At 49.0% G+C, this 13,331-nt stretch overlaps 1 protein-coding gene across 6 annotated transcripts in view; it reads left to right on the forward strand.

The window, feature by feature from the left end:
• Positions 1-7,312: 7,312 nt before the first annotated feature.
• Positions 7,313-13,331, forward strand: part of GPR160 (G protein-coupled receptor 160) — a 58,883-nt gene continuing 52,864 nt past the window's right edge. The window contains exons 1-2 of one of the 6 annotated variants that reach the window (XR_010176506.1): positions 7,365-7,620; positions 8,353-8,517. Coding sequence is in view for 1 of the 6 variants with exons in the window: in XM_063919601.1 (XP_063775671.1) it covers positions 7,328-7,458 (131 nt within the window). In the remaining 5 variants the exon portion in view is untranslated. Of the gene's footprint in view, positions 7,621-8,352; positions 8,518-13,331 lie in introns of all 6 variants that reach the window. The other 5 variants (XM_063919605.1, XM_063919603.1, XM_063919602.1 and 2 more) reach the window with 5 other exon arrangements.

Raw genomic sequence — 13,331 nt, forward strand, 5'->3', positions numbered from 1 at the left:
TATATATATATATATATATATATATATATATACTGAATTCTAAATTTGCTGCGCTATATAAGAAACTTAATAATAAATAAATATATATTTAGTTATACACATACCTGTATATAAATATGTATATCTCTCCTTCCTCCCACACCCCCCAAATTCTGTCTCTCTCAATTACTCCATGCTGCATTCACAACTTCCCCATCCCAAAGCCCTGTATCCCCTGACCAAGCCACACCTGCACTGCACCCCCCAGTCTCCATATCCTCACACTGCATAGCAGGTACCATACGGCGCTCACACCCCACCAGAAGAGGCCGGCACAGGGCACAGAAGTCCTGGCAGCGGAGCTTCTGCCATGTCCCGTAAATAACAAAACAAAAGTTCGGCGCTAGAGCTAATTGCAACTATGAATAACTTTCTGCCAATGCTCAATTATTACACCAATCTTACAGCAGCTGTTAAAAAGGGGAATACTCAACCCCTAAGTAGACATAAAACAAACAAACAAACATCAAACAGCGCTAAAAAGAGGTGTGTACATTTTAATAAAAGATAATAAAATAAATATATAGATGTGTACAAGTACCGGCAATGATTGCACATGAAACCCTAAATGCATAACAATTCCAGCGTATTTGTTAATATAACTGATTAGTAATCATGCACAGATGGTTTGTTAGTCCAAAATAGTATGAGACTTCATGCAGTTAAAATCAGCTGTAGTGGTGGCTTTTTCAGTGCACTGAAAGTGATAATTCCTTGTCCAGTTTAAAGATGGTAACAATGTTAATATGAAGATGAAACTTGGACAGGAGCTTTAATCAGAGATGTTTAAAACAGTGAAGCACATCGGTATTTGATATCACCTTTTGCGTAACGCCCAGCTCCCAACAGGGGGCAGTTTCGGGGACTCCCGGCTCCTGGTGTCTTCAATGCATTAATGGTGCCATATCCGGAAGGTCCAAACACAGGGCTTTTTAAAGGATAAATTTACCGAGTGCCAGATGCCAGTACTGGACACCAAAGGATGACGTCTTACGCGTTTCTCCGCCTTCAGTCACGTCAGCGGCTTCCTCAGAGACTCAGCGACGTCTCTGAGGAAGCCACTGACGTGACTGAAGGCGGAGAAACGCGTAAGACGTCATCCTTTGGTGTCCAGTTCTCGCATCAAATACCGATGTGCTTCACTGTTTTAAACATCTCTGATTAAATGTCCCGTAAATGCCTGCAACAGAGCTGGACTCAGAAGAGTGGATGCACACTTGTACCACACAGTCACTGTGTGTGAGAGGCCCCTCTCACTCTTGAGACCGCACCCACACCGCCTACAGCTCGCTGTCTACCTTAGACAGGATGGCTTACAACCCTTCTGGGCACAAAGCAGCGTATCCTTGGGGCCCGGTACAGGTGTCCCCTTTGACCCCCCTCCCCCATCACCAGCCATGGTGATCGCAGTGTGAAGCCCTTTGTGGAGTGCACTTGCGCACCCCGGAAGGCCCAGTGAGATGCTAAGGGTGTGTACACACGGTGAGATCCTTGCTATGCCGAATATTCACTTGCGATTTCCCCTGAACTCCCCGGAGCCCAGCACCACTGATTTTGACTAACTTTTCTTGAGATATGGACTATGTGTGCTTCCAATTTTGGCTTATGTGAGATTTTGGCTTATGTGAGATGTAATTGACATGTGAGATGAACTAGAAAGTGCACCGATCTAGCAAGGATTGACTTGCCTGCACAGTCTATCTTTTCTTGCGATGCCGACCTGGCAGGACCACGCATCGGGATCGCAAGGTGACTTTCACCTTGCGATCTGCACTAGCTTTTCTTGCGATTTTGACTACCCGGTGGGTAGCTGCATGCCAATGCAGCTTGGCTGCGCAAGCAGAGAGCTACTCAGCAAGTGCAAAAGCATTGCTGCAGTTCAATGCTTTTGCACCTGTGTGAGGGAGGGGGGGTAGGGCCAGACATGCGGGGCAGACTAGCCCTGTGCTGGGTGTCCCCCCACGTCAGAGTAACTGATCGTAGATCAGCACATCTACGTTCAGATCTGAATTACCCCCGGAGTCTGTTTGTTAGCTGGCCAACCCCTCTTGTGGAAACCATAGAGGACAAAGGGCCTAATTCAGACCTGATCGCCTCGTGCAAGTGTGCGAAAGCATGAGTATGCATGCAAAAACCTCGCCAGGCAGCAGACAGCTGCAAATACATTCGCAACTCACCATCAAATGTTTTTTCCAGTCTCTGCAGTCTGTGCGTAGCCTAGGACTTACTCCTCTAGTGCAACAGAATCAGGCTGATCAAGACCGGAGCTGACGTCACACACCCTCCCTGAAAACACTTGGGAATGCCTGCAGTTTTCCTGGCACTCCCAGAAAACTGCCAGTTACCACCCACAAATGTCCGCTTCCTGTCAATCACCTTGCATACGCAATGCAATCTAAATTTTTGCACCATTCTGTCACTGTTTGGGCTCGCACCTGCACATTGCGGTACATACGCACGTGCAGTCAATCGATAATTGGCCACTGTGCGATTTCACACAACAGTGATCAGGTCTGAATTAGGCCCATAGAGGGAATCCGTTTTCCTGATGGAGCTGGTACGATCCACGGAAATCTAGAGAGCACAAACCACATCCAAAGGAGGCCTCTCCCGCCGGAGATTGGAAGGCTAGCACAATGATTTATTCGTTAAGGTGGAAACTGGACACCAACTTGGGGAGGTAGCCAGGTCGGGTTCGAAGAACAGCTCTGTCCCGATGAAAGATCAGAGAGGTGGAGCGACAGGAGAGCGCCCCTAAATCCGCTGCCCCCCAGGCAGAAGCAATAGCCAGAAGAAAAGAGTTTTCGTCGTCAGCTATTTCAGGTCCACTGAGTCCAGAGGTTCAAATGGGGGTGCGAACATCAGGCAGTGGAGCAATTTCGCTGGAACCAGACTGAGAGCAGAAACACGCACTTTCAGAGATTCCAGGCAGAGTCCGAGATCTAATTCAACTTGGAGAAAGGCAAGAATCCAGGAAACTCGAAAAACCAGAGGGTTATAGTGTTTAATAGCACACCACTGGAAGTAGGTATGCCACACACGGTACTAGATACGAGATGAGGCTGGCTTCCATGCCCTGAGCATGTTTTGAATCATACAGCTGGAGAAACCTTTGGACCTTAGGAAGGATGACTCAAGAACCAAGCTATCATAGACAGGTGAGCCAGGTCTGGGTGCTGACAGGAACCTTGAGACAACAGGTCTGGTCGTAGATGAAGTGGAAAGAGGGTGTCTATGGAGAGACTATGCAGACTGGTGAATCAATGGCACCTGGGCCAGGCCAGCGCTATCAGCAGGATGGTGCCACCTTCTTGCTTGAATTTGCAAAGAACTCTGGGAAGAGGTATGCCAGATAGAAGGTCCACTTCACTACCAAAGCGTTCACGAAAGCTGCTTCAGAGTCTCTTGTTCTGTACCCGTACACTGGAACTTTGTGGTTGAATTTGAGGCCATGTGGTCTACAACCGGTAGGCCCCATTTGTCCACCAGGAGCTGGAAGATTTCTGGGTGTAGAGCCCACTCAGCGGCGTGTACGTCATGATGGCTGTGGAAGTCTGTCTTTCAGTTAACAATCCCTGGGATGAACACTGCCGAGATGGCCGGGTATGATGTTTGGCCCATCTGAGAATGCACTACTTCTTGCATGGCATGATTAGGTAGGCCACCACAGTGGTGTTGTCTGACTGGACTTACACAGGCCTGCCCTGGAGAATGTCCTGTGCCAGAGTGAGAGCTCTGTAGACAGCTCGGAGCTCCAGGATGTTGATTACCAAGCAACTCTTGGTGGGAGTCCATTGGCCCTGAAAAGGAGTGTCAGACGGTCACTGTGCCCCATCCGCAGAGACTGGCATCCGTGATAATGAGTACCCAATCTGGAATCCAGAAACAGCAACCCTTGTCCAAGTGAGACGTCTGTAGTCACCAGGATAGGGACAGCCAAACTTCCGGAGAGAGGACCATTGAGATAATGCTGCCTATCCCACCTGGACAGGATTAGGTGTTGAAGGGGCCTGGAATGTAATTGGGTGTACTCCACTATGTCGAAGGTGGAGACCATGGAGCCCAAGACCTGCATAGCACAGTGAATTGATGCTCGGCAACTGTGAAGAAACTTGTGTACTCATTGTTGAAGTGCGGAAATTTTCTCTGCTGGCAGGAAAATTCTCTGTATCTGGGAATCCAGGAGAGCTCCCAAATGTAACATTCTTTGATAAGGAGAAAGGTAGGACTTTTTCCAGTTGATGAGCCAGCCATGTGTTTGCAGGAAGGCAATGTTCAGCTGAAGATGGCGATGAAGGACCTCTAGAGAGTGTGCCAGAATCAGCACGTCATCTAGGTATGGTAGTATTCTGACCCCCTGGCGACGAATCTGGGCCGCCATGATAGGCACATGCAGTTAAGTGTCCTGAATGTCCAGAGACACCATAGCTAGGATGATGGAGTGGAGGGTTTCCATCTGAAACCTGGGCACTCGGATAAATTTGTTCAGTGATTTGAGATTGAAAGATCGATGAGACCCATTGGGTTTCTGAACCAAGAAAGGGTAGAATAAAATCCCATCAGTCTCTGTGTCGAAGGGACATTGATTACTATCTCATAGTGAAGTAGAGACTGAATGGCCTTCTGGAAGGTCTGGGCTTTGTTCGGGTCTCATGGAGGGCCTGTGCAAAAGAACTGCTGGTGGGCGACTCAGGAATGAGAGAGCGTACCACTTCTTGCACCCAAGCATTTGTGGTGGTCTGACACCATGACTGTGTGAACTGAAGTCAGCCTCCCACCCTGGGATCCCCCAGGAGGAGGCCCCCCCTGTCAGGCCAAGGGTTTATCTTTAAACTTGGTGGCTGGACGTCTGGTAGCCCAAGCCTGTTTGGCTCTGGGCTTGTGGATGCCTTGCCTTGTAGATGAAAGGACCGAAAGGAAAATGTCTGAGGCTTCGGGGTAGATGTTGAGGGCAGGAAAGCAGTTTTAGAGGCTTCCATAGTAGCCACAATTTTGTCTAATTCTGCGCCAAACAGGATCTCGCCAGTGTAGGGCAGAGATTCCAGGGCCTTCTTGGAGTCCGTGTCAGCTTTCCATGAGCGCAGCCGGATGATTCGGCGTGCTACCATTGACACCTTGGAAGCCAGTAGACCACTATCCAAAGCCACTTCACCTAAGTAGGAGGCTGCATCCCTAATACGCGAGATGTGGGAAGCTGTACCCAGGCAATGTCAGAGGGTAGGCTTTTCTCCAGAGCCTCTGCCCAGCTCTCAATGGCCTTAGCCAATCGAGTAATAGCTCCTGTAAGAGAATAGACAGATTTGAGACAAGCTTCAATCTTCCTATCCGTAGTCTCTTTTAGAGAAGATGCTGTCGGGATAGGTAAAGTAGAGCTATTAACCAGGCGTGCCACGTGGGAATCCACTGTAGCAGGAACCTCCCACTTAGCACAATCACTAGATGGAAGAAGGTAAAAAGAAGCCAGGTGGTTTGGTGACTGGAACTTCTAACTAGGGGTACTCCATGCTTCACGCATGAGTTCAGTAAAGCTGATCTGACTGAGGACATGCAGCCTTTACTACCTTCTGGTGCTTGGATAGCAGGGCTTTTAGTTTAGGAGCTGGCTCCTCTTCTTCTATTTGAAGAATGGATTTGATGGCCCCCACTAGTGGAGGTATATCCAATGTAGACACTGACGCTCCTCTTCCCCTGAGGGGAGACTCAGGGAGAGAGGAAGATGACATCTCAGAATCTGAAAGCTGCATTGACTGTGAGGATGGCACAGGACGCCTTGTTGCTTTAGTGAGTAAGGGTCTGCCACCCTGTAACATCTGTTGAAATGTGGCAGAGGTATGTGCCAGATTCTGTACTGAGCTAGTACATCCACCCAGGTCGGGTACATAGAAGTCACATAGGAGAACTGCCCTCCCCTATGCTGACGTTAACCCATACTTGCCTACTCTCCAGGAATGGCCGGGAGGCTCCTGAAAATCAGAGTAAGTAGGTATTTGTTAGCCTCCAAGGACCACTGGCCTCAGCAATCCCCAGCGCCAGTATGTAAAATGTCCTGGTGGACTAGCGGGGTCCCGGACGAACCGGTGCCCACATCAGCTCCTCCGGTTCATCTCCAAGACCGGAGGTGAGACTGCACATAGACGCGGGTTCCTGCGAGCATCTTATCTGTCTCCCGTGCTCTGGCTGCGTTATGGGCTGTCCTAACAAGGCTCCCATGTGCACGTCGAATCCACCCTGCTAAAGGTGCAACGGGTGGTATTCATGTGACCGCCGGTCTGCTGACCGACAGTCACATGACCTCCTCCACCATCCCGCCGGCTCAGTATCCCGATGGTCGGCATGCCGACCAACAGGGACTATTTCCACTCGTGGGTGTCCACGACACCCATAGAGTGGGAATAGAACCCGTGGTGACCGCAGGTCGCCACCGAGCCCGCAGCGTGGCGAGCGCAGCGAGCCCGCAAGGGGCTTGCTGCATTCGCCCCTCCCCGCCGGGATCCCAGCGTCGGTAAGCTGACCGGCGGTCAGGAGACTGCCGGTCAGCCATACTACACCCGGTGCAACATGCTCCTGCTGGCACCAAAACGAAACTGAATAGCCTAGGCTGAGGGCGGGGTATAGGATGGAGGGACAGGAGCATCCAGGGAGCTCTAACAGCTTTGTTTGGTGCCCAGTCCTATCCAATCACCTACATCCCCAATGTCTCTACCTATGTAGACTATGGACTAGGAGCGTTTTTAGAGAGGAGGGGCTCAGCGTTCAGCCACCATCGCATGCCCCCTCCTCTCCGGCATAATTCCAGAGTCTACTGCACATGCGTATGTCTCTGGAACATGGCGCCCGCACCTTGTTCCCAGGGACATCTCCAGTGCGCATGCGGAAATCACTCAGAAATGACCGCTGCGGACATTTTCCAAGTGATTTCTGTCCGCATTGCAGGGCTGCCATTGTGGGACTCTGGTGGGGTAAGTATAATATATGGGTGCAGTGTGCGCGGTGTGGGCCCCCCTGGAGGGGCCCATGTGCACCGCACACACTGCACCCATTATAGAAACGCCTATGCTATGAACCCTGAAGAAGAAATTATATTTTTAAGTAATATATAACTTCTTTGTATTATTCTAAACAATTTTATATTCAAAAGATTGCAGTCTATTTATAAGAGAATGACAGGTGAGGCTCTGCATACTCGACTGCACATCACTGCGTGCTAACCTCATAGCCATCCATAACGAATGGAGGGCAAAGCCGATCCTGCTGCTACCTGTAACGTGAGAGGCTCCTGCACTGAGAAATGTATGATTTGTCACACCTGAGGCTCTGCTGCTGCTGCCTGCTGGAACCGCCCAGGTATGCAAAGTGTGGTGCTGCGGCTCAGGGCTCACACCCGACTAACCAGCCAGACCAGTGTGGCGGTAATGACAGGTGAGAGACTCTAGACGGTTCGCTTCCTTATGTAGTGAGGCGAGGCGGCTGTAGGTGCTCTCACACCAGACCCGGGCTGCCCCTGCCAGGATGTGATTGCTGGATGCATCGCGCTGTACCGTACGATCACATCGGTAACAACTGAGAGTGTGCGGAGATCAGGTAGGTGGTCTCGCCATGGCAGATATGGGCATCTTGGGGGCGCAGTCTGTCTCTAGCCCCGGCTGGGTCAGATGCAGGCCGCTCAAGGCTGGTACAGGAATTGATAGGACCTGTTTACCTGTGACATGTGAGAGGGGCAGCATGCTCTGTGTATCATTGTATAACATTTAGGGGCTAATTACTGGACTGGAGAAAAACACGATTTGGCTAACATGAAAACTAAATTATACATTAATTAGTACCACAAATGGAGAAACACATGTCCTGAACCTGCTACGGCTTTGCCTATTCTTCATGCACATGATGTTCTCTTTATACCATTAGTTTATAACTAATGCCAGAGCTAGTATTAGGAAGAGACTACGGCAGTGGTTCCCAAACTCGGCACCCCAACAGTCCAGGGTTTCATGATATCCATACTAGTGCACAAGTGGTTTAATTAGTATCTCGGTTTGGTTTAACCATCTGTGGTGGGACACAACCCTAAAACCTGAACAGTTAGGGTTCCTTGAGTTTGGAACCACTGGGCTAATGTATAGGGTTATTCCTTTTTTATGTTTTTGTTTATATATTTTGACATTTCAATATTTTGGGGTGGGGTGTACAGGTAACACTCATCGCATTTCTTTCCTCATGCTAACAAAAAGCATGTGTGTGTGTGTTTATCTTCGACATATGTGTATAAACGGCATCATGTAACTGGATATCTTGGCTATTATATGTATCCTACAGATACGTCTACGTATTCAGGTGTGTGTAACTTGAGCTCAGCACACTGCATCTATAGAAAGATACCACTTCCTTTCCATACTGGGCTTTAAGAATGGTCTAGCTAGAGTCAGGTTTTCAACTTTGACCCTCAAGTACCACCCCCTGGATTTCTTTAATCGTGCGCAGGTGAGTAAATCTATTTTGCTGTGCTAGTAATTATCCCAAGTGTTTCCACAGACAGAAATCTTGAAAACATGACCTGTTTGTAGTGGAGCGTTGGAGTTTAGAACACCTGGTTTCGAAAAGTAGGCAGTCTGTGGCTTATGAATTATGGTGGAGCAAAGGAGTATTTTTATAAAAAAAAAAAAAAAAATTCTGGCTGATTTTACAGGAATATTGGCAAAATTAAATTTCGGCCCAAATAAGTATTGCCAGAGGCTTTCAATATTGTACCATTCCCTGCTTATTATGTCAGTACACTGCTCTACACACCTGCGTCCCTGACTTTGTTAGGAGCAAAAGTTGCCAGGTAGAGATCCTAAAACTCGCTGTACAGTAGTGTCTGCTTGTCGGAGCTCCTCCTTACACTTCACAGTATGCTAAATCTGTTTATCCTCCTGCTCCCTCTAGCCTAGCCAGCAGCTCCTCCACACCTGTTGGGATCATAACATCATTGCAAGGGGGTTAACCAGATAGTTGTAGGCCCCATAGCAACAGTTTGTAAGAGACCCTATTTATAACCCAATCATGAAAAATGTATATAACACATGTATTTTTGATAGGGAAGGTGGACCCCCTCCGTTGTTCCCCCCCATTGCAGCTTCCCCTCCTACACTTAAGGTAGTTACACCCTTAATCATTGTGACACTCCCTACTGCTCTAAACCCACCATGGTGGCCCTTTTCTGCTTAGGGCCCTCAGTGTGGCTTGTAACCAAAAGAAACCAGAACTGCTTTGGTCAATAAATGAATAGACCGGAAATAAAAAAAAATCCTAATTTATTAATGCACTCTATTAAAAACCTATAATTAACACAAAAAGAACTTTAAAATTGGATCATTATAGCAATATCAATAATAAAAAAAACATACATCAAATGCATTCTAGGGCAGGTCTGGGATGGGAAGGGCATCAGTGCAATCCCCGCCAGGAGGGGCCGGGGGTGCCTGCTTACACACTGGGCTGTGTGTCGTCGGAGGTGCGCTTCCAGCTTCCCTCGCCCGGTGTTTATAGGAGTGTGACATGAGTGCAGCCTGGCAGCCCTGGCTTATGTCTGACAGGAGATGTATAAAGGGGGTCTCGAGCAAAAACCCAGGATTTTTCAGAGGTGAAAAACCCGGGTCTGAGCAGGGACATTCCTGGGTCATATACCTGAAAGTGATATAAGGGTCCACGGTCTAAAACCTGTTGAGTTATCTGGTATTTATCTTCTTGGTGTTATGTATTTTATCAATAAATATTGACTTTCGTTTTGGAAGTTCAGAGTATAGCTCCATCTTTTTACATATTAAGGAACTAGCCTACTCATATAGTGTGCACACAGGTAATGTGAACATTCACCAGTCAATCACCTATCACACCTTCTAGCATTATTCTGAACAAATGCCCTAATATCATCGCCCCGCCATTCGCATTCCCAGGTTTACAGCAGATCAGTTCTCCTCTGAGCACGTTTACATTTGGCACTCCAGGATGCTCGACTCTATGCCCAGCATTCACTGTTGGTGGACAGAGCTCTTTGCTCCAATGCTCTGCAAAAAGGACATCCAGCAGCTAACCTTTACGGTCAATCTACCCCCGCGGCAAACAAACCTCCCTCACTCTGCCCCTCCGAAGCCACAATCCCCAGCCACGCATAGACCATCTTATTGGAGAGCTCTATGCTGCCGGAGTTTGGAGACAGCAGACAGCGCAGGCTGAGATTGACACTCTGCACATGCACTCCTGAAAATGCATGAAATGTCCGCCGCAGCACAGGCACACCTATGAATCTCTGCTGGGGCTGCTTTCTGCTTCCCTGCATAATTTGGTAGCCAGGCAACAAAATCTAGGGACCAAAAACTGTCCCCTGGGATTTGTCGAGTCCTGATCTGCAGTAAGTATTTAGATCTTTATACACTCTTATTTATATATATATATTTTTTTTAGGGAGTAATGTTATGTGCTAGACTGTGGGGCATATTCCCTAGTATTTTTTTCTCTTGCGTCCTAGAGGGTCCACATTAGTACCATGGGTATAGATGGTTTCACCAGGAGCCATTGGCACTTTAAGAGTTTGAGAGTGTGGGCTGGCTCCTCTCTCTATGCCCCGCCTACCAGACTCAGTTTAGAAAATGTGCCCGGAGGAGCTGGTCACAGCTTGGGGAGCTCTCCAGAGCTTTTCTAGTAAAATGTTATTTTAGAGTTTTTAATTTTACAGGAAGGCTGCTGGCAACAGCCTCCCTGCAGCGTGGGACTAAGGGGGGAGGGGGGGGGGGGGAGTAGTAGTGTCTGCCCTGCGGGGTCTGAGCCACTTACTCCGCTGACAGGACACTGAGCTCCTGAGGGGTCAGATCATTCCCTGCCGCAGGGGATCGCTCGCCCCATGCCGCCACCCCATTACAGAGCTGAAGAATCGGTGGCGAGTGAGGCACCGACCCCTCTAGCAAGCTGGGGGCCGGTGTGAAGATCACAGCAGCAGGGTAGGAGCGCAGTATTAACTGTGCTCCGGGATGGCTCAGCGGTACATGGTGCGGCGCCCTGAGCCAGCGCTAGACACTACACTGGTCCAAAAGCCTGTCTGGGTCCCCGGATCTCAGCCAGCACTCAATCCTCAGGCCAGTATAATACTATGAAGCGGGAAGACGGCGCCATTTTGGGGCTGGAGCTTCTCCTCAGAGCGGACCCAGCAGCGTTCAGCTCCATTTTCCTGCCTGCACAGCGCTGATCAGGAGAAAAAGGTCCCTCCACAGCAACTCCAGCTATCTGTAAACGGTACCAGGGGGTTGTAGAAGGGGGGGAAGGGGGGCTGCAATACGACTGTGTATCCTATTAAGGTGCACAGTCGGCGCTGAAAAGGGGTCTCCCTTTGGTTAGAAGCACTGTGTGTGGGTTGGCTCCAATCTCTGTGTCTCTCTTGCCATTCTTGGGGGAGGGAAACTCTGTCTGCCCTCCCCTGTGTGTGTGTGTGGAGTATTTGGTGTTTTCCTTTAGCTATGTCCAAGGAAGGTGGTCAAGTCTGGAGGCCGGCCTGCCGATCAACCTTTTGGAATTAAGAGCCGTCTACAACGGTCTTCTTCAGGCGGCCCATCTTCTAAAAATTCGGGCCATTCAAGTACAGTCGGACAATGTAGCGACGGTGGCTTACATAAACCGACAGGGCAGAATGAAGAACAGAGCTGTAATGGCAGAGGTAACAAGAATCATCCTCTGGGCAGAAAGACACACGTTGGCGCCCTCAGCAATCTTCATTCCGGGAGTGGACAACTGGGAAGCAGACTTCCTCAGCAGACACGATCTCCATCCAGGGGAGTGGGGTCTCCATCCGGAGGTGTCCAAGGAAATAACAGACCTTTGGGGTTTACCTCTAATACACATGATGGCCTCTCGTCTCAACAAGAAGCTTCAACGCTATTGTTCCAGGTCGAGGGACCCACAAGCCGTGGCAGTGGACACCCTGGTGTCTCCGTGGGTGTTCCAGTTGGTGTACGTGTTTCCATCACTTCCACTCATTCCAAGAGTTCTAAAGCTTGTAAGGAGATCAAGAGTTCAAGCGATCCTCATTGCTCCAGACTGGCCAAGGCGGGCTTGGTATGCGGACCCTCTGAATTTCTTGCAGGAAGAGCTGAGGCTTCTTCCTCTTCGGGAGGACCTGCTACAGCAGGGGCCATTCGCCTATCAAGACATACCGCGGCTACATTTGACGGCATGGAAGTTGAGCGCCTGATACTTGCTCGGAAGGGCATTCCGAAGAAGGTCATACCTACCCTAATACAGGCTAGGAAAGGGGTAAAGTCTAAACATCACCATCGTATTTGGAAAAAATATGTCTCTTGGTGTGAATCCAAGAAATTTCCTGCGGTGGAGTTTTGACTGGGACGTTTTCTCCTCTTCCTACAAGCAGGTGTGGATATGGGCCTGCAGTTGGAATCTGTGAAGGTCCAGATTTCGGTCCTGTCCATTTTCTTCCAGAAACAATTGGCTGTCCTCCCTGAGGTTCAGACCTTTTTGAAGGGAGTTCTGCATATCCAACCTCCCTTTGTACCGCATACGGCACCTTGGGATCTTAAAGTGGTGTTGCAGTTTCTCCAGTCGGACTGGTTTGAGCCTCTACAGGAGGTTGAGATCAAATTTCTTACTTGGAAGGCTGTCACGTTGTTGGCCTTAGCTTCTGCTATACGTGTGTCAGAATTGGGGGCTTTGTCCTGTAAAAGCCCTTACTTGATCTTCCACGAAGATAGAGCTGAGCTCAGAACACGTCAGCCGTTTCTTCCGAAGGTTGTGTCGGCATTTCATATCAACCAACCTATTGTGGTGCCAGTGGCTACTGACGCCTCAATTTCATCAAAGTCCTTGGATTTTGTGAGGGCTTTGAAAATCTATGTGAAGAGGACTGCTCGTCACAGGAAATCGGACTCTGTTTGTCCTTTATGATTCCAAGAAAATTGGGTGTCCTGCTTCAAAGCAGACTATATCTCACTGGAATAGATTCACTATCCAACATGCGTATTCTACGGCAGGATTGTCTTGTCCAAAATCTGTCAAGGCCCACTCTACTCGTAAGGTGGGGTCTTCTTAGGCGGCTGCCCAGGGTGTCTTGGCGTTACAACTTTGCCGAGCGGCAACTTGGTCTGGGTCGAACACGTTTGCTAAGTTCTACAAGTTTGATACTTTGGCCTCTGATGATCTGAAGTTCAGTCAATCAGTTCTGCAGGAGCCTCCGCGTTCTCCCTCCCATTCTGGGAGCTTTGGTACATCCCCATGGTACTAATGTGGACCCCAGCTCAAGAGAAAATAGGATT

The sequence above is a fragment of the Pseudophryne corroboree genome, chromosome 4, assembly GCF_028390025.1.
Source record: "Pseudophryne corroboree isolate aPseCor3 chromosome 4, aPseCor3.hap2, whole genome shotgun sequence".
Classification (NCBI taxonomy): domain Eukaryota; kingdom Metazoa; phylum Chordata; class Amphibia; order Anura; family Myobatrachidae; genus Pseudophryne; species Pseudophryne corroboree.